Below are 20,818 nucleotides of genomic sequence, written 5' to 3'. Positions count from 1 at the left end.
CATTAACATCATGATAGCAAGTCGTCAGGTAATGATAGCGCATCCAGATGGGAAATCCTCAGGCAATCTGTGCCTCGCTTTTAAAAATATTTTTTCCCAGGATTTATGCACAGAAACATATATTAGAATCATCTGCCTCTGCGCCAGAATTTATCGGGGGACTTTTTCATTTCACATCTTTGCAAGTTGAGTTAATAAAGAGATAAACAACTTTTCTGACACTGTTGGATCATTAATCACACACCAGGTCGAATCGCCCGAGGAACATTATTGCTCTTCGTGAGAAACACGGTAACAGGAAGTGGATTGATGGGGTTTTCTTTTTCCTCTGTGACAGAACACAGACCCGGTTCACGACATACTTCTGGATGTCATCACTTGGGTGGGCATCCTCCTTTCGCTGGTGTGCCTGCTGGTCAGCCTCTTCACCTTCTGCTTCTTCCGCGGCCTCCAGAGCGACCGCAACACCATCCACAAGAACTTGTGCATCTGCCTTTTCATCGCAGAGTCCCTGTTCCTCGTCGGGATCAATCGGGCCGACCAGCCGGTAAGACTCCAACATCACTTCAAATAGCTCACTGTTTGTAAAAATACATTTCAAGTCTATAGTAGGTCAATATTTCATTCACACTGGAGCCTATCCCAGCCGTCTTCGGGCAGTAGGCGGGGGACACCCTGAACCAGTGGCCAGCCAATCGCAGGGCACACACAGACGAACAACCATCCACGCACACACTGACACATAGGGACAATTTCGAGTGTTCAATAAGCCTCCCATGTATGATTTTGGAATGTGGGAGGAAACCGGAGTACCCGGAGAAAACCCACACAGGCCTGTGGAGAACATGCAAACTCCACACAGGGAGGCCGGAGCTGGAATCGAACCTGGTACCTCTGCACTGTGATGTTGATGCGCTAACCACTGGACCACCGGGCATGTGAAATGATGATTCCAAATATATTTTAAATAAAATAAGGATAACAGTATTTTTTTAACTTTGTAATATTATTCCTGATGTCAGTGTTGGCTCAACAACCTTTTTTTTTTTTTTTTAGCATGCAACCACTTTCAAAAGTGAAAAGTGCTTTAAAAAGATGTGTTTGGTTTTTTTTTCCTAAAAATACAATGAAGATTTTTGGGTGTTAACAGCTAGCCTTTTGCAACATTTCTGTATGGCTTTGAATGCCTTAAGGAAGTATCCTCTGCATTCAAGGTAATGCTTTTTTTGCTTTCCATAAGATTTTATGGGTGCGATTCATGGCTCTCTCACGGTGCACAATTAATGTCCACTCAAGCCTTCACACATTTAATTGAATCAATTTCAGGGAAAAAATAAGCTAGTAATGTTCAACTGCGCACATAATTAGTCAACGCTGTGTATGCGCTATATAATGTTAGAGAAGGGGCACCGATTAAAGCATTCCACCTGAACACAGTGGCAGGTTGTGCATTTGTTACGTGCATCTTTAGTCTGGAATTCATGCTACCATTATTCCGCCGCAATGATACAAACTAGCCATGCGATGCAAAAACATACACGGAACAAAAAGGAAATTGTGCCACGTTGGTCATCTGGAGCACTTCGCAAATCAGCATTTATCGAATCGCATGACCAAAACACGCACACACACACAAAAAACAAAAAAGTAACCTTCCCCCTGCCCACCCTTCAGATCGCATGTGCCGTCTTCGCTGCCTTGCTGCACTTCTTCTTCCTGGCGGCTTTCACTTGGATGTTCCTGGAGGGCGTGCAGCTCTACATCTTGCTGGTGGAGGTGTTCGAGAGCGAGCACTCCCGTCGACGCTACTTCTATCTGGTGGGCTACGGGGTGCCGGCCCTCGTTGTGGCCGTCTCGGCGGCGGTTGACTACCGCAGTTACGGCACGGACAGAGCGTGAGTACCAGTTTCGAACATGTCAAATGGATACCCGACTCACATTGGTTGACAAAATACCCTATTTCTTCTGTTATTGACTTCATACGCCCAATGGATTAACCCTTTAATAGACGCCGCATGCCACTTCGTTCACGGGTGCGGCCTTCATTCAAGAAAAATAAAGACCTCCTATGTTTACCAAAAATGATGAAAACCAATGTACCCTATTTTTTCTTGTATACGCTCTGCCCCATTTAGTCGGTATATCATCCACTTAAGACAAATAAATGCCTCCTCCTATTGACTGTAATAAGGGAGGTGTCTATTTGAGAGAGGCATTTATTTCTTTTAAATGGATAACACACCTGGAGCCTAATTGGGATATGGTGACTATTATTTGAGGAACTGTAGTATGTTTGTTCTAATTTTTAAGTGATATATCAAGGGAGGTGTTTATTTTCTGATGTTGAAGATGAAACTGATTAATTTGGGTAACATTCGTCCTCATTACAATGGACAAGGGAGTCATCCATTTGAGGGTGTATTCGTTTGTGTTAAATAAATGGAACAAGGCGTCCATTATTTGAGGAAATAATGTACAGTGGGACCTCTACTTACGAACGTTTCTTCATATGAAATTTTCAAGTCACGAAACGCCTCAACAGGAAAATATTGCCTCTTGTTACAAAAGACATTTCAAAATACGAAAGGTAAAAATACAACATGGGCTGCGATTCACAGCTCTGAGTTTTTCTGAACGCAACATATTTATACCAGAACAAGTGTTCGCCAGTCGGGCGATCGCTCACTATGCTGATGTTTGCCTTGGACATTTTCGAAAGATTGTGAAAAACGATGAGGACACAGTTAAAAGTTAAATGACCATTATTTGTATTCTATACTCTCTTCTTTGTTTTTTACAATATGCACAATTCTCCTTTATTGTGCAATAATATAAGTGTACAGTGTATTTGATACAGATTTTGTTGCATTTTTAGGCTTTAGGAAACATTTGTCTGAATTTTGGGGGGGCTTGGAACAGATTAGGGCATTTACATAGAAAATGCGTCTTGACTTCTAAAATTTTCTCGTTAAGAAATTTCTTCCAGTACCAATTCATTTCGTAACTAGAGGGACTACAGTTCTAAGGCATTTATAATATTTTGTGAGTGGATGACACACCAGTTCACTAAATGGAGCACAGCATTTATGAGCGGAATTTCAGTATAAAGGTGGGAACACACATTGGAACATTATTTCCCAGGTACATCATCTATGTAGCACAAAAAAAAAAACCTCCCTCAAATAGACTCCTCCTGTTATTACTTATACATACCAACATACCAGAGTTCCCGTGACAAGTGGCATGCAGTTAACGACCTGCTAATGGCACACACAAGCTGGTACGTTTCGAGACGGGCAGAGCCTCAGTTGGTGGTGATGGATGGCGGCGATTGCTTGCCACACTCACGTGAATAATTAACGCCCGCCACCGGTGGAACAATTACACCGGGCTGTTGAAGGATGAGGGGAGGTTTTCAATGACTTGTTACCTTCAATAAAGAATAGGCTTTGTGTTCTCCATTCAGATTGGTGCTTAGAAGTAAAAAGCCGCCGGGCGGAAGCAGGCCCACGTTGTCCCCCCCCCGCCCGTTTCCTCAAGGGACGCGCGTTGGAAGACGTAGCGCAGGGGCTTAGAAACTTAGGAGAGAAACTTGATGCTCTCCAAAAGCCAAAGACAAACCAGTGGAGGCTGAAGAAGATGACATGCCTGAAGCTCCTGCCACCCACCAAGTCGTTAAATCTGTCTGTGATCTGAGGAAGGAGGGGAAAAAAATGAACAACACAACCTTCCGCGAGATATATAACGGAGGTGCACGTGGCGGCGCGCTTTGAAGAGCTGCCAGCACGTCTTTGTTTGCGCCTTTGCCTCTTCGTTACGCCGTCCATGTGTGTTTTACTCTGGGCCCTCGTCCCAAGGAGAGGCATCAAGCCCTGTCACTTCTGATAAAGTAGTCGCTCTCGTTTCACAGCGCCGCCGCCGCGCCTTTAGGAGACAAAATGCGTAAACACGTTGTTTGCATGACTCTCAAATCGGTCGGCGGTGGAAATCAGTCCCGCCACCTGCGTGGGAACCGAGCCAAAGCAAGAGTCGAGGGTCTATTTCCTTGACTCACAGTTCAGTCGGAGTCTTGCATTTGAGGTGTTTATGGTGCCTGAACGGGGTTTCTCTCCGTCCGATTTTGAATTGCATCGGACTGCGGACTAGTCAGTCACAGTGATCTTCACTGTCAGTTACGGCAACTACCAGCATGCCTCAGTTTGATTTCCAGACAAGTTCCTTGACCAAAGATAGAAGCGTTGCCAACTTCCTGTCCGGGTTAATTTGCCTTAAAGCACTTCCATCCATCCATCTTCTGATCCGCTTTATCTTCACAAGTGCCGCGGGGGAGGGGGTTGCTGGTGCCTATCCCAGCTGTCTTCGGGCAGTAGGCGGGGGACACACTGAACCAGTTGCCAGCCAATCGCAGGGCGCCTTAAGCCACTTGCCTTAGGCTATCCTCATCTATCGTATGACAGTGAAAATAAATTCATGTTTTGCTTGGGTTTGACAGTGTAAACGTCCTGGTAGCATTCTGGGACGAAACATCTTTGAGATTTAGAGAAACCATTGCAGGAAGTTGAACGATCAGTTGTGCATGACATAATGCTGATGATTCCCGTCGACGTTTTGCCAGCCATGACCTCGTCCAACTTGACACAGTCATGATTCACCATTGAACCGAATTCTTGTGTTGTTTGATTGAAATCATTTTAAGATCATTTGTTTCTGGCAAAATGCTTAGAAGTTGCTGATCTTGGACTGGTTCCTGTTTAAGGAATCTATTCCTGACTGTGATTTTTTTTAGCCCCACTCTGTTGTTGGTTCTGTTCAAACACTTGAAACAAAGAATGTAGAATGCTGTTGAAGGTATTTCCTGTTTACTGTGATTACAATCACCTTAAGTGCCCCTTGACCCCCACTTTGGGAGAGTCCCTGAAGGCTGTCAAGTTCCCCGGGGAGGGACTCTTATCTCAAGACATACGCACAACGGGAGAGGTCTGGACTTTCCCAACATGCCAAGATCGGATTGCATCGACCTTTCTTTGTTTCCGGGATTTGCATGGAGGCGTAACTCCCCGCCTCTTTTTATCATATTGTCTCTCAAAATTCTCATGACTGTATTTTTCTGGGCTTCGTGACGAAATCTGAAACTCTCAGGAGCCCGAATCGATTCGTAAACTGCAGGAAAGAAAAATAAAACCTTTGAAGTTACTGTTCATTGTCTCCAGCCTGTATTTGGATAACCAACATACTCATCATCCGAAATTAACAAACACGCGGAGGAAAGAAGGCCACCCCCCACCCCCCAACATTCCCTACTCGCATTCCCAATCATGGTCACTGAGTGGGAATTGATCCTTACCATCAGTGACGACATCTATAAACCTGAGGGCTAGTTTCTAGACAGGTCCTTTGACCGAGGATGTTGACCGTTCCCCGGGATGTAGCAAGAAGGTCATTTTAGACTTACCAAAAACAGAGATGTCTATCTTACGCCAAGCAGCGGAGATGAGGCAATTAATAATTCAACCACAAGCCACGAGTCACATTTTATCTTGGTCCATCCGTCAGCTCAGTGCTTCTTATTCGTGTGCTTCTTCCTGTTTTTTCTTCTTGTTCTGTGCCATGAGGTGGGGGGGGGGGGGGGTGCCTTGCAGTTTCATTATTGTCGTAATTGTGGCGCCTACTCAGAGTAGTCGGAGCTTGTAAGACGCTTTGTCATCGGGGCTTAACGGGCGTGCGCACGGGTCCGGGTCGAGGTCGAACCAATTCCTTTGGAGTGATACAGTCGGGATTCAATTTGGGACTAATTGAATCGTCCATAAATTATCATCTGTGACGGTAATTTGCTACCTTAACCCGGCAAATTGAAAGTGAATCGGGTTGAGCTCTGGTCTTCATCAGCGTTTATGTTGGTCCGTCGGCCATTTTTTCGCTTTGTCGGCCAATTCAATAAACCTTAGTGCCTACTCGAGAGGCAAACTATACGCTCGGGGTTCTTAAAGTTGTTGGACATATTTTTCCAAAGATACCCTAACACGAATTAATCAAGAATGAACTTTTTTTTTGTTGAGTTACATTTTAAGAGGTATTGTACAAGATTCGTCATTTTACCATTTTGATATCATACGAAGAAGACCGTTTTTTATTGAGTTATGCTAGTCAGCTCAACATATATGTATTTAGGAACCTACATTGCATGGTTCCTAAATACAAACTGAAATGAGCCTCTCTTCGTTTCAAATGTTCATATACTATATATCATTATTTTCTTGGTCCCCATAAAAGTTGATTTTAAAAAATATTACGATCTCATTTATTGCGAAAAATTTTGCCCAAGCTTTGGCTCATTGACCCCGTGGTTTGAGAAGCCGTGCCATATCGCATTGCTAACAATCTTGTCCATGCTTGTCATTGCAGTTGCTGGCTTCGCCTTGACACCTACTTCATTTGGAGTTTCATCGGACCGGCAACCTTGATAATTATGGTAAGTGTGTCCCACCCCCAACCTTGTGTTCATTAACCCTACTTAGCCTGCGGGTCGCCGCATAAACGGCCCATACAACCCCCCCCGCCCCTCTTTTTTTTTTTTCTTTCCGCTCTCTGCCCTGTTGAGCGCGGACCCCACCGGCGTGCACGCAACTGTCAAGGAAAACGAATGAGTGGCGCGGAGAATATATTGCAGTTTGTCACCCGGCCGACCAGTCGTAGGCAGAAGGCAGGGAGGGAGAGTGAACTCGCGGTGTTACAGTAATCCACACTGTGATTATGATTGATCCTCCCCCACGACTGCTGCCTTCTTTCTTTCCTCGCCTCGTGGGCCCACACGGAGAAGGCCCATTGTGCCAAGATAACAATACGATGGCTCTTTTTTTTTTCTGTGTTCTGAAGATCACTCATTGATTGCCTCGCTTTAAAACGGCAGTGCGGCTCATGCCAACCGGTCACGGCAATGCATTGAGCTGGAATCGGAGGTGACTGGGCGACTTCTTAGCATTGGATGACTGCTTCTTTGACCTGGTGAAGACTGCCGGGATCGGATCCTCGCTTTGAATCCATTGATCGATCGGTGACAACGATGTGTAATGCGGGCCTGTTTAGTCAGGTGCAAAGCCGAAGCCGTTGCTTATTAAGTCGTGCGAACAGCACCAGGAGAAACCTCAGGTCAATTGTAGCTTCTTCCATGGAGTGGGAGAGCATTTAACGCTTTCAGGGACAGCGGTTACTGCAGTGGACTGTTTATCATGTTACAGGTTATCATTATTGGTGCATGAGATGGTTACCGGGGATGGTTTTCCGCACTAAAAGGCGCACCTAAAAGCCTTCCATTTTCTTCAAAGCTCACAGCGCGCCTTAAAATCCGATGCGCCTTGTGTATGGTCATTACGGTAATATGTCAACCCCAAAATGGCTCCTTGCTAGAGACATGCTTACAACGCAGAGTTCAAACTTAAGGTGATCGGTTACGCAGTTGAACACGGAAATAGAGCAGCGGCAAGAGAGTTCAACGTTAACGAGTCACTGTTATAACTTGCTGTCGGTGAAGTGAACTGTGTTGCTGCTTTATTAAAATAAGTTTGACTGACATCTGATCGTCGCTGTATAAATCAGGGTGTAGTGTGGTGTCGTGTTCTGTTGGCATTTCCTTTAGCGTAGCTCCATCTAGTGGATGCATTGTAGATTCCGTCTTATAATGCGTCCAATATATTAAAAAAAAAAGACAAAATAGGCCATTCATTGAAGGTGTGCCTCATAATGCAGTGCGCCTCTTAGTGTGGAAAATACGGTACTTGCACGTCAAGGTGTCGCTTGCATCGATAGATTTAAAAATTACATTGTTACATTCATTTGAGTCAATAATTATCATTTTCACATCCATTAAGGAAATTGACATCATTTGAGAATCATTGATCTAGTATATCTGGTTCCTGAGTTGAAGTGAAAAGAAAATGGCTGCTACAAACCAAAACGGATGACTTCCTGTTCGACGTGGATCTTTTTCATGTGTCCTGTCGTGATAGACACCGAATCTGAATCTGGCGGCAACTGGTCAAAGGGCTCATTTTTTTCCGGGGTTTTTTTCGGACCCTTAAAGCAAATTGATTCACCATGATGTACTTTCTTGCAAAGGTTATTCATTGGTCGGAGTGATAATAGACAAGCCTTGATTCCAAGATTAGTCATGGCCATGCGGATTAACAGACATGTCGGAAAACATCCTGGCTTCATCCCACTTGGATGATCTACAGCAGCAATCTTCCTGCCCGGCTGTGACTCACTAGCTAAATCCTGACATGCACGACGCACGCTCGTCACGCTCCAGTTTTGGGCGGAATCACGCAACAACAACAACAACAAAAAAAAAAAACATCTCCGCGGTTGCTTCGTGACGCATTCCTTTATCTCGTCAATGTACCAAGGATAATATCAATGTTGGTGTGCTGGAGCACAAATCCAATTAGAACAGCTTGCGGTGCTCCTGAAAAGGGCTCAGAAATTTGAATTAGCTCAGCCAGGATGGTGTCGGTATGAGGGTTTTTTTTGTTTGTTTGTTGGGGGCGGGGGTTCGAGCCATTATGGCTTTTTTGAATGAATAATGTTCCACTTTGCCACCTCTGCCCCCCCCCCCAAAAAAAATTAAAATTGTAAAGCTAGATGTCACATTGAATCGTATCTCTGTGGCTTTTTCAATTTGCAATCTAAAAGTAACATGTGGAAAATTATTTTGTCCTGTTTTCTTTAATTTCTCTTTTTCTGAAAAATAAATCAGGAATAATGGAAAGAATGACACACAGATTGAATTTTTGTTTTACTCCCATGAATAATCACATTGGATCATCGGATTCTGTTATCAGTCCATTGCAGAAAATCTTTGTAAAAGTGAAACAAAATTTGGAATGTTTTTTTTCCTGAAACGTCAGCTATAGATTACAACGCATGATGAAATCCGCATTGCGCAAGCTTTAACAGTTCAAACTTCAACTCAAGAAAGACAAGACAGACAGAACCTGATGTTCTACAAAAATTATATATATATATATATATATATATATATATCTGCCTCAAAAAATATGTTTAGCGACGCATAAACCCATCTCTGATTAAAATGTAATGTTGACCAGTATTATTATTATTGTCTTTTTCGGGCCACAAAAGTGTGTTCAAACTCTTTTGCTTTTATTTTGAAAGTCTGACTTTTGAGGAGATGCGAAAACAAGGACAACAATTAAAGAAACAAGTCCTTGATAAAAATATTTAAAACTTTTTAAAAAACTAACGACATACCAAAACTGAGGCGCCACTGTATTTAAATTTCAATGACATGCTTTCAAGGTTTATTTTGCTAATTTAACTCCTTCTACCTTACCGAACACACCCCCCCCCCCCTTTCAAAGCATGCAACAGCACATCATACCTTTTACATTTTCCACCATGGTGCCTCACCCCCTGAAATAAGTGTGTCCAATTTCGTACATCCTTTCCCTTAGAAGTCCACACGCTGCATTAAAATTTAATTCAATAGAGGATAATTCATATTTGATGTGAATATTTCAGGCCGAAGTAGTGGGTGGAAAACAGTATCGCAGTATAATAATAGCAGTATAAAAAGTTGACCATTTTATTTTTAAGGCAGTTAAGGGGGGATGAGCGTGGGCATTTGCGTGCATCTCTCAATTTCCGGCAAGCGATAAAGTTGGTGTCCGTAAGGTGCGTCTCACTGCTGCTTTTTCTGGTGTGACTAAGATGAGAGGCGTATGAATAAGTCAGGTGGAAGGGCTCGCTCTTACAAGTACGCATCTGTCACCCTTGACCGCGTTACTTCGAGGGGGTTGAGGGGGGGAGTTAGTACCATCACGTAGGTTTCCTAGTATTTTGCGCTCTGTTTGGCAAAGTGGGGGGCAGGCAGGCGAGCTTTGCTCTCCAAAGTGGTCTGATTTGAAATGAATAGATACGTCCCCGGTCTTCTTTCCCGCAGCTCAACGTGATCTTCCTGGCCATTGCGCTCTACAAGATGTTCCATCACACAGCCATCCTCAAGCCCGATTCCGGTTGCCTGGACAACATCAAGTAAGAGCATTTGGATCGCGCTTACTGTATATGCCTCCCTATTTTTATCCCATTAGCAAGAAATAGCATTTTGAAATGGCACCACGGGAGCTTCCTTTTACATGCTTATGGTTAATAAATCAACCTGAATTGTCTGCTTTTCATCATTTGAAAAAAAAAAAATCCCAATTTGCTCCACTGTCATTGATCAAATGGCGGAACACCAGCCATCTACATCAAAGTGTGCGCTCATGGCCACCTCTCGACCATACAAAAAGCCTTTACTCCTTAAATATGCATCTAAATATGAATATACCCATTTAGATATTATTGTCTAAATATCAACTTATAAAAAACCCAAACAAAAATATACAAACCCCCCTCCTTGTATCTTGTAAAAATGATTTGTTTATATTCATTTTTAGTGGCTGATGTGTCTAATTTTTCTTTTCTTTTTTCTTTTGTCCTACTTCTGTCTAATATTTGCCGCTAATTGTGCTAAAATCAAACGGCTCCAGATTCGGAATGACGTCGGCCAGTCGCTGTACTTCCACTTTGGCGCGTTCATCCCCGAGCCCTTCCTCCGTTCCCCTGCGTTCATTGTGTCATGTTCTCGCCGTTATGATTTATGACACCGAGCTCCCCTAATGCGCCTTAAGCCGGACTCTTAACGTGACTTCAAAACAGTCAGCGACGTTCCGCCTGACCACGACAAAATTGGCGGGCCTCATTCATCTGACTTTTTTTTTTTTTTTTTTTTTTAAGGCAAAGCCCATTACTCAGAGAAATGACAGCAACTGTGGTGCCAATCTGTACTTGTATTTCATCATGGCCAAGTCAAGGTTGTTCTGCTTTGTGTGTAAACATGAATGGCAGCTTATTTATTGTCGGGACTTTGGGCTTGTGTTTATCTTTTTATATGATTTGATGCAAGTACTTTTTTTTGTCACAATGTCATCATGCTGCTTTACTTCATTTTCTTTCTCTTATTCTTTTGTCATTTTCATCTTGAATTTGTTTGTCTTTCGTCATTTTAGCCACCGTTATTACGACGGATGCGTTATTGTAGAGTTGCACTGGTAAGACGCAGTATTTTCTTAGTTTCGATTAAAATGGCTGTTGTGTTTTTGAGATGTGTTTTTACCCTCCCAATCCTTCCCGGGCCTGTAACAGTACAACGTATTTGATGTTTTGGCTCTAAACTCCCCCTCCCAATTGAAGTGTTTTTTAAATTGTTTTACACATATTACAATGAGCTTATTATTGTGGCTATAAAGGTTTACATTTACATTTCTCTTCCCACTTTTTGGGCCATTAAGCTCACCGTATTATCAGGCAACATCAATGAACGGGTCTATTTTTTAAAAAAGAAAAGAAAAAATCAGACGCACAGGGTTAAAAAGCCCATTAGTTTTGTGCAGCATTGTATATTCAAGAGTTTCTAATTAGAATTGTACCGTCTGTTTGTTTTTTTTTATCACTAGCTTGAGCGCTACTATGCTCTAACCGGTTGAAAACATCGTATCGCGCCACGTGGCTCCCTTGCTTTTGTTCGCTGTGCAACTACACGGGTGAAGCTTTGAGCGGAGGAGGGGATCCTCCGACGGATGGGGGAATTTTTTATTTTTTTTCGCTAATCAATCTGGTGAACAGTGGTCAGGTTATGACTTTGGTTTATGCCATCACCATGATCCAACCGTTTTTGTTCGGTCCCCGTAGCGATTGGCAGATGACTGTTGTTTCCCTCGTACCGGTCCGGAGGCACATGATAACATTGGAAATATGCTACCAGAAAAGCTCAGCTCGCGTTGAATCGACCAGGCGACCACAGCATTAAGCTAGTCGGACTACATTTACCATGATTGTTCGACACAGAGGCAGTAAATTGTTCTAGTTGCGGTATGACGAAAATATTCTAGATGCCTGCTAGCTAGCAATTACTGTAGATGCGGAGGAGAATGATATTGTGAACGTAATAGGAAGACGACGAACTGAAAAGCCGACATTCATCCACACATTGCGCCGGATTAGCATGCAAACTGTCGATAACAGCTTGAGGGTTAATTCAGACTTGACCCACAACAACGATATCTTGTCATTTTTATTCCTGCTTCTCTTGAAAAAGAAGTTATTTTTGAGGAGAATTTGAGATTTTATTTTATTTTTGACTTTATTGTCTGACAATATTTTTGTCCCCATTGTCTTGTTTCAGCAAAATATATTGATCTGAAAAAGTTATTGTGAGGGAAAATTGAGACAACAGGACTTGAGGTGTAATTTGGATGGGTCAAGAACTGCCCTGCATTACACGGAGAGGTGTTTTGAATATTTTGGTTATCAGGTTTTGGGTTACACACTGGGTTGGGTGAAAACTTTTCCGATATTTTTTTCCCACAGAGCAATATTTTGTCCAGCTTCTACAAATAAATTGAAGCACCTTTGTAATGCAGTGAAGTTCATTGTCGCTGCACATTTTATTACTTCGTATATTATTTTGGAATTATAATTCTTGATCGACTCCAGGCTGATGAACCATTTATCTTTGTCTCGTCCAAGAAAATGAGTCACGCGGTGTTGCAATGATTGACGACTCTGCTCATTCGAGGGAATTTGCAGGATATTGAGAGCAATTTGGTGGCACAAAATTGCCAATTTTTATAGCTTCGGTTTGGTGATGAGTGCAATAAAACGTTGCTGGGTTTTATTGCGGGTGGACTTCTTCAGACTGCATTACTCTGAGAGTTGTTGCTAATATGGCCATGCATGTCCTTTAACCCATTCATGCACCGTGTAATCTGATCACATGGTAAGGTATATCAAACAAAATATAGAAGCGTTCAGTCATAAAAGTTTGCGATTTGGGGCTTTTACCAACGTTTTAGAACGGTGAACTTAATTTGACCTTCCCTAAATTTCTTGGCCACCGTGTACAACTGTTGAATGTTTCAGTTCTTTTTGCACAACTTTTGGTTCTCTTGCAAGGAGCTGAACAGCAAAACTCATCATGTATGCCACTGGTGTCAAAGTCAAGGTCCGGGGGCCAGATCTGGCCCGCCACATCATTTTATGTGGTCCGCTAAGGCCAATTATGCATGTCAACTTCCATGATGCTTGCTAAAATCTGAACCTAAATTTCAAATTGTCATATGTAAGCCACAATAACAGTCATTATTCTTGACTTCAGATTTTAAAACTAGTTATTCATCAACTTGTTGTGCACTATGAGGAGGGGAGCAAACATTTTCAAGATTTCCCAAAATTCATAACGGCTCTCCAAGGGAAACTGTAACTATATTGTGGCCTGCGACAAAAATGAGTTTGACACCCCTGATGTATGCATTCAAAAGTTCCACAAAGTCAAAATTAAGTTCACCTGGAAACCTTCTCGTGCATTTTAAGTCAGTCCTAAAATTTCATTTGAAAGCCCAATGCCCCCAATTTTTATATCCCGCGGGCTGTCACCCGGACGTAAATACACATGAAGAAGTGTCGGATATTTTTCAAAAGTGGGGGAAATAATGATGCTTTTGTTTGGACCATAACTGTCGGCCTCACAATTCGCTTGTTCTTTAGTGATTCTCCCAAGTTTTGTTCAGCAGTCAGTCTTCCTGATGACCTGTAGTTAGAGGACAACGCTCTGGTTTTTGCCCACTCTCCGGATCGCGCTCGCCTTGATGAAGTACCCTCTGCCGCCAGGTCATTAAGACAGCCCTGGGAAAATGATGTTGAATTCATAAATCACAAATTTTCAGCGCGCACCTGACCCATTTATTAGTCCTTTAAACGTGAAGGTCTGCCAATGTTTACGACGGCGGCTGGATGCTCCTGTGAGCAGAGATAATGGTGGCAGGCGCCTGTAAATCACCAATAAGTCTTTTCGCCAGAAACGGCGGAAATGCAGCCAGTGATGTCAGATTGTGAATGTGTTTTGATCACCGATGCCGCCCCCCCCCCCCCCCCCCCCGTTTGCCCCACCTCACGTCTCGGTGATGTAGTTCTCATAATGCTCTAACATTTGTTTTGCCCAGCTATCAGGATTTCGAACCCAAGATCAAGTAAGAGAAATTTTGGAAAAAAAATGTCTCACCCTCTCCCGCTCAACGGCTTCATTTCTTTGCCGTCACACACATACGGGAAAACCAGCAACCCAAATCCCTCCCCTGTCCAATCAATTATGTGATTTCTGTGTGACACATGCCACAAGCAAAAAGATGTGTTGTTTTGTTTTTATTTGCAATAATCCCCTCCAACATTTTTTATTGTGATATTTACCAAGGTATGCTTTTTTTTTTGGTTTCATTTTGTGACTAGGCACACTAAAATTGTTGTTCAAAATGACACGTTTAGTGACAGAAAATTGTAGCCTGGGCAAGTAATGGTCAAATTCTGACATTCCAAAATTCTGATTTGAGTCTTGCCTGTAGCGAGATGTCCACAATGCTATGCTTGTAACTTTTCAATTTGTTATGAAAACAATTGTAGCTTTTTTTTTTCCATGTCGAATTTGAACATTATTCTTGTAATATATACAACTTTTCAAATGTTATATACACGATGTCACAATAGTAACCTGGCAAATGCCCTTGAGAGATTACAACTGTGATATGAGCCACTTGCTGATGAATCTAACAAGCTTCCAAAAAAAAAAAAACCCAGACAAGAAATACCGTGTCTCGGTTTGCCCCAACATTACAAGACACTTTAGCCAATTAAATTGAGTGAAATATGGAACATGCTGTAAATCTCATGCAGTGAAAGTAAATAGATTTGTTTTCTTTGCTGCCATTTATACGGACCTCCATTATCCAAGATATAAAGTCGCACTTTAATGAACGTCTAGTCTGTGTTTCAAAAACGTAGCCCAGACTCAAAAAGCTCAAGCTCAATTCCATCCATCGTCGTCTCATTTGTTTGTGTGCCGCATCTCCCACTGTCTTTATTTTAGTGATATTTTTCAGACCCAAATGTGAGTGTACCTTTTTCCAGGGCCCAGAAATCCAAGAGTGCAAAATTAACTACAATGAAAGCAAAACAACTCAGAAAAAAAGTTGAAGATCTTGAGCTTTGGGATGAAATTTCAGGATGAACCTACATTATTTTACATGGAGCTCCGCGGCCAATTGCCTCTTTCAATTTTAAGCCAGCTGTTAGGTGTTGTCTCGGTCGTGTGATGTCAAAACGTCAACAGTGTGATAAAGAGAACTGTTAAAATACCAATTCTAATTCAACCAGTTCACCTGGAAAGGTGATAGGTCACTAATTTACCTTGAAAGTCCTTGTCTAGTCCAGGGAAACCAAGACAACAAAAGTCTTTGCGCAACGATGAGATTTATTTCAGCTACAATTGATGGAGAAACGTCATTTACAGATCTGTGATGGAGCGTCTCCCCAAGCAGTGCGGTGCGGCCCCTCTTATCCCATTTTTGTCTTCTTGGGAGGGGTTAAACATACGGGAAAATTACAACCTAGCACAGCAGAGCAACACTTATATAGCGCGATGAGATTTGACAATGATACAAGTTAACAGTTAATTATAAGTTAACAATGCTAAATGTCAAATTCAGCCCAACAGCCCTATTTTTTTTTTTGTTTGTGTGTGTGTGGGGGTAGCAAATGTTTTTGTATTTTTATTGAAAATGCAGTGGAGATATTTGCGGTGCTGGGTAGAAAAAAGTACGGAACCAATTCTCCCAAAGCTAATCGCAGCCACATGAAGTTCATCTGTAAAAACTTATAGTTCATCGTAGGTTAATCGTGAAATTTCACCCAGTAGCTTTTTGTGAGTCGTGTACATTTTTTGGCCCGATGAAAGCGGCCCAGATTAACTTAAGGAAATGGGTTGTGTTTGAAGATCGTGGGTGATCGGAGCCATCGCCTTGCTGTGCCTGCTGGGCCTCACCTGGGCCTTTGGCCTGATGTATGTCAACGAGAGCACTGTGGTCATGGCCTACCTCTTCACCATCTTCAACTCGCTGCAGGGCATGTTCATCTTCATCTTCCACTGCGTGCTGCAGAAGAAGGTATGTTGGTTCAATGCCCAAACGGGCTCAGTGGCGCATAAATGGTCGCCACCCCCAGTTACATTTTTCTTTCCTGTTTTGTTTTGAGGTGCGAAAAGAGTTTGGCAAGTGCCTCCGTACGCACTGCTGCAGTGGCAAAAGCATGGAAAGCTCCATTGGTTCCAAGGGAAATGCTTCTCGTGGTCCTGGACGCTACTCTGCTGGCTCACAGGTTATCCACTTTCGTTGACCAGAATAGTTTCATGTATTTGAAATGATTTCCAAGACTTGGCACCCACCACACAAAAATAAACGCTTCGTATTGCCTTTCGATTTGTTGTCCGGTTCTGAGAAATGCTTTCAGTTTAGACATCTTCCATGTTTGGCTTTCATTAAACGCCAATTTTTTTTTTAGAAGACTGAGTGGAGCTGCCACTTAATTTTTGTCACAACCTCACCAAGTAGTTTGTTTCGTATTCTTGAATCAAAACGATGGACTAGTCCATTGGGGAGGAAGACAGTCAAAAACAATGACGACTGATAATTATGTGTGTGAATTAAAAACAACTATTTTATCAACAAGACTTTGTTAATTAGCTTTCGTAAGATGTTTGGGACTCCCTGGAAATCTGGGCAGATGAGGCAATTTTTTATCTTCATACAAGTATTCAAGTATGTCTTGGTGAGGCAGAACTCACCTCACGCACATGAACACAAATGAAGAATACACCAGCTGGGTGATTGAATATTTTAAGTGTGCCCCCTCTGTTGTCGTACAACACATTTTCCAATAAATAGTACTGTTGCCTTTTGCTAATTTTGTAGTTTTTTTGCTACCCCCAATTAGCAAGTGTTGGCGTACTTGTTTAGACAACACTTGTGATTCAGCCTGACAGTCCAATTTTGTGCATTTCCCCACTGATTGAATCTCATCTTCAACTCACTTTTAATTAATTGACAAATAATGCCAATAGATTTCTTCCAAGTCTATTTTTCCTCATTGTTAATTAGTTTTCTTGCTTTTTTTCTTCATGGCTGTCGTCTGTTTATTAAAAGAAGACTAATTACCCGCCAGTGAAAATTGGTGCTGATACTTTCCAATAATTCATCCTGTTCAAGTGAAAGATGCGATCAATAATCGTAATAATTAACTTTTTAAATATAGGGAGATGGGGGGGGGCATTCTCAGGAAGCGCATCAGAGATGGAATTTGGTGCGGTTTTTTTCCTTGTCATCTCGATTGTTCCCGCATTCGTCCCACGTCGCAGTCAAAGCATCGGATGAATTGCGCGCGACGCCGTAATTGAACACCATGTCCATTTTCCAAAAGCAAGATACTCGCAGCCGGCGTTCAATTATGAATCGGCCTTAGCGTCGAGCACATGGTTGCAAACCCGCAATTGGATTCGGCATGCCGATCAGGGCCTTTAATTATACATGCCGCTTTGACAGGGCGTCAGCGTTTTCATATGACTGGTACGGAAACACTGGAGAAGACGCCAAGCTCACCCTTTAAAATAAGACGCAAATCGTATTGCGGTTGTCTTGTTGCCATGTTACAATCGCAGGAAAACACAGTTGGCGTTTAAAATCCCTTTAAAAATATCCCTTAAAAATATTACTCACACATTGTTAATGTCTACCTGTTAGTGATGGGACTAATTGATGGCATTAATGATTACATTGTGTCTCAAAATGAGCAAAAATATTATTGGGAACATGATTTTGATGCAAAATAACAGCATACTTCCTTAGGGTTTTTATTCACTGCAATTATTTTGGGTGCAGAGTGGAAGGATGCTAAGCAGAGTCAACATGAAGCCTTTTTGGTTTGAGTGAACCTGCCAGAACCGGCAATGGCCCGGATTTAAAACAATACTTAACAAAATTCATAATTCTTTTGTAAGCCTACCTGTATTTGAAATAGTGAAGTGTGCCATCTCAGTTGACAAAATGCAGTATCGAGTCAATGCCTGATCTAGGCAGCCACTTAAAAAATATCCACACTCTCCACTACCCTACAAATAGATTCAAAAAACAATAAAACAATACTAAACAAAATTTATAATTATTTATGTAGACTTACCTGTGGATAAAATAGTGACGCGTGTATAGTCATTGGCCAAAATGCATAATGCACATCCGCTAAACAAACGAGGGCGATCAAATGTGCGAAATGAGTGGAAAAAAGACCAAAGACGACAATACTCAAAATATAGAATATTAGATATTAAAAAAGCAAGAATGTGTTGTTTCATCTCATTGATTTATACTTTTTTTTCTGCTGGCACCAGCGAAACGTTGGATGGCCCAACAGATTCATGTAGCGGGCCACCGTTAATGTCGGGCCCAGCTAAATCCATTTTCCAGCAACGCCAGGGCATCCCTCTCCCACCGCTGATTTCCTCGACTATAAAGATCTCTCAAAGTTCATTCTCCTTGGGGTGCAGGCACACCCAGAGGATTTTAACTCTGCAATTTGCCTGCCAGCTCACTAACACCGACACTTGCCTAATCCCAAGCCCCCGCGACACTGGATCCAGAGTTGTCAGAGACCCTGAGCTTGCGCAACGGCCCACGGGACTCGGGTGCAATTAACTCGGATCGCGCCGTCTCAGATTGAGTCGCCGCACCCACAGACACGAATTGGGAAAGCCTGACTGATGACTTTATCATTGACTGGGTGCAGTCGCTCCCGTCTTTGATGGGAGGCTCGGCGTACGACACAGAACGACTCTTTTAACCGTGTTGACTGTTGTCCCCGCAGAGTCGCATCCGTCGGATGTGGAACGATACGGTCAGAAAACAGTCGGAGTCGTCTTTCATGACCGGCGACATCAACAGCTCGGCGTCACTCAACAGAGGTATTTGCTCCATTTCTTGTCTTCCAGGTTATGGATTTTCCCCAATGACATTCACCATCTTTTCCTCCCACAAAAAAAGTATGTATCTGCAAATTTCTGTGAGTCGTCTCCGAATGTAAACCAAGCGTCTTCAAATATTCTGAGTTTTGAGTTTGTTTTTAGGAAATGAAAAGATTTCCCCAAATTTTGCAATTTTGTTTTGTATGCATCCAAGGCAATGCACCTTTCTCCAAATTTTAGTTTAAAACCGTGTTTTTAACCCAATAAAAGCATGAATGCAAACGCAGCACTTTTTTTGGTTTGATATTATCTAATGAAAATTTTGCATACTTTTGTTAGTTTTCAGCCGATGACCTGCATGCATATAAAAATTTGGCAATTTTGTTGCTTGTTCACATTGAAATGCACATACTGCATTTCCGAATTCTGCATTAAAAAATATATATTTTAATTTAGCTTGTTTTTTTTTGTCAGTCTTTATCCACTGCTAAGCATTTTTGTGGGGTGCTTTGACAGTGTGCTGGTTTTTGCTCCATTATTTAAGTATCCAACAGTTCAGATGAGAAACAAGATCTGTTTTATTTTCACAGCGTGGGTCATGCACGTCATGCATTATTAAATAAGCTCCTATTTTCCTTATTTTAAACGTAAGAAACCATACATCACAAACATACCAAGTCGACTCGAATAAAAGAACTACAAATCCCAAAAGGTCCAACCCGGAAGTGGAGCGCCGGCATGATTAAGCCCAGCTGCAACGCAATGTACTTTGTTCAAACATCAAATTGCAGCTGGACAAACATGACAACTATGCAAAATGAGTTGAATAAAGACACCACTGTTCTAGACACACTTTGGCCCACGCTGTCTAAATTGCCGATTGCGAACGGTAACTAACTGTGATTGCAAACATAAAGCACAACGGACACAACGCAAAGCAGACAAACAAAACAACCGATCATGATCGAATCTGAAGCTAACTTTACATACAGTATCTGGTAAAGAAAAGCACACGCGTAGCTTACCATTGGGCCATGCCGACGACGAAGCGAGTGTATTCACAAACGTAACATAATGTGATCCTGTTTTTTATACGTCGCGCGAACGGTCACCTGTCAGTGGCAGCCCCGCCCCTCTTAAAGTGCCAGGTTAATCCAACATGTTTATTAAAAAAAAAAATTGTAATGCATTTAAGGCAACTTTTCTGCAACTTGGCGTCCACGAGCCGTAGTTTAGGAACTTTGCTAAATAATTTTTAATAGATCTAAGCTAAGTGCTTACTTAACGAGTTGTGTGGACCAGTGCGCCAAAAAAACAAACATAATAATCTGCTGAAAATTAAAAACTTGATCATTGGCATTATAATGATAAAGTATGCCGAATAAAAAGCATAACTTTGGAGATTATAGTCCTACCTTTATTTTTATAGGTTTTTCTTTACTGTAAAAGCACCATTTCCCGAATAAATAGCATCAAATTGCAAAAATAAATTTGTCTTTTTGCAATCCCAATCCAACCAAATTAACAACAGACTTGACCAAAGTGATGTGCAATTAATTTAAAAGATACATGACAAACTATACAAAATATGACTTTCTTCCTTTGTGACGATCACAACTTTTTATTCCAACAAAAGACATCAAATATGACTTCATTCTCATGTTTCTTAAACGATGGGCAACTTTTTAATTCCTCTGGCATTTAGAACATTTAATGCCGGGACCCAAAAAGTTTGCAACCCCTTGGTTTAAAAAATCTTGACATCAGGTTTGGCGTCCGTCTTATAAATCCCCCCCCACCCTCCCTCCAGCCTCCTAGCCCCAACTTGATGGTTGGCGCATTCAATTCGCGGCAGTGATGGATGATGGCGACAACGCGAAGAGGAACGTGTCAAGATCTCAATAATTAGCCACTCAGCTCTTGCGA

The 20,818-nt window shown here is 42.1% G+C and overlaps 1 protein-coding gene across 6 annotated transcripts in view; it reads left to right on the top strand.

The window, feature by feature from the left end:
• The window catches only part of LOC147209132 (adhesion G protein-coupled receptor L3), a 132,067-nt gene that overhangs the window by 105,876 nt on the left and 5,373 nt on the right, over positions 1–20,818 (top strand). For 4 of the 6 annotated variants that reach the window (XM_086104769.1, XM_086104767.1, XM_086104764.1 and 1 more), the window contains 9 exons: positions 338–547; positions 1,675–1,895; positions 6,403–6,469; positions 9,959–10,050; positions 11,067–11,108; positions 14,058–14,084; positions 15,881–16,049; positions 16,138–16,260; positions 18,796–18,892. In XM_086104769.1, coding sequence (XP_085960895.1) covers positions 338–547; positions 1,675–1,895; positions 6,403–6,469; positions 9,959–10,050; positions 11,067–11,108; positions 14,058–14,084; positions 15,881–16,049; positions 16,138–16,260; positions 18,796–18,892 — 1,048 coding nt within the window. The remainder of the gene's footprint in view (positions 1–337; positions 548–1,674; positions 1,896–6,402; positions 6,470–9,958; positions 10,051–11,066; positions 11,109–14,057; positions 14,085–15,880; positions 16,050–16,137; positions 16,261–18,795; positions 18,893–20,818) is intronic. The other 2 variants (XM_086104766.1, XM_086104765.1) reach the window with 1 other exon arrangement.

The sequence above is a fragment of the Hippocampus guttulatus genome, chromosome 2 (genome assembly GCF_054856545.1).
Source record: "Hippocampus guttulatus isolate MCC_2025c chromosome 2, RoL_Hgut_1.0, whole genome shotgun sequence".
NCBI lineage: Eukaryota > Metazoa > Chordata > Actinopteri > Syngnathiformes > Syngnathidae > Hippocampus > Hippocampus guttulatus.
This window is presented reverse-complemented; position numbering and strand designations above follow the sequence as displayed.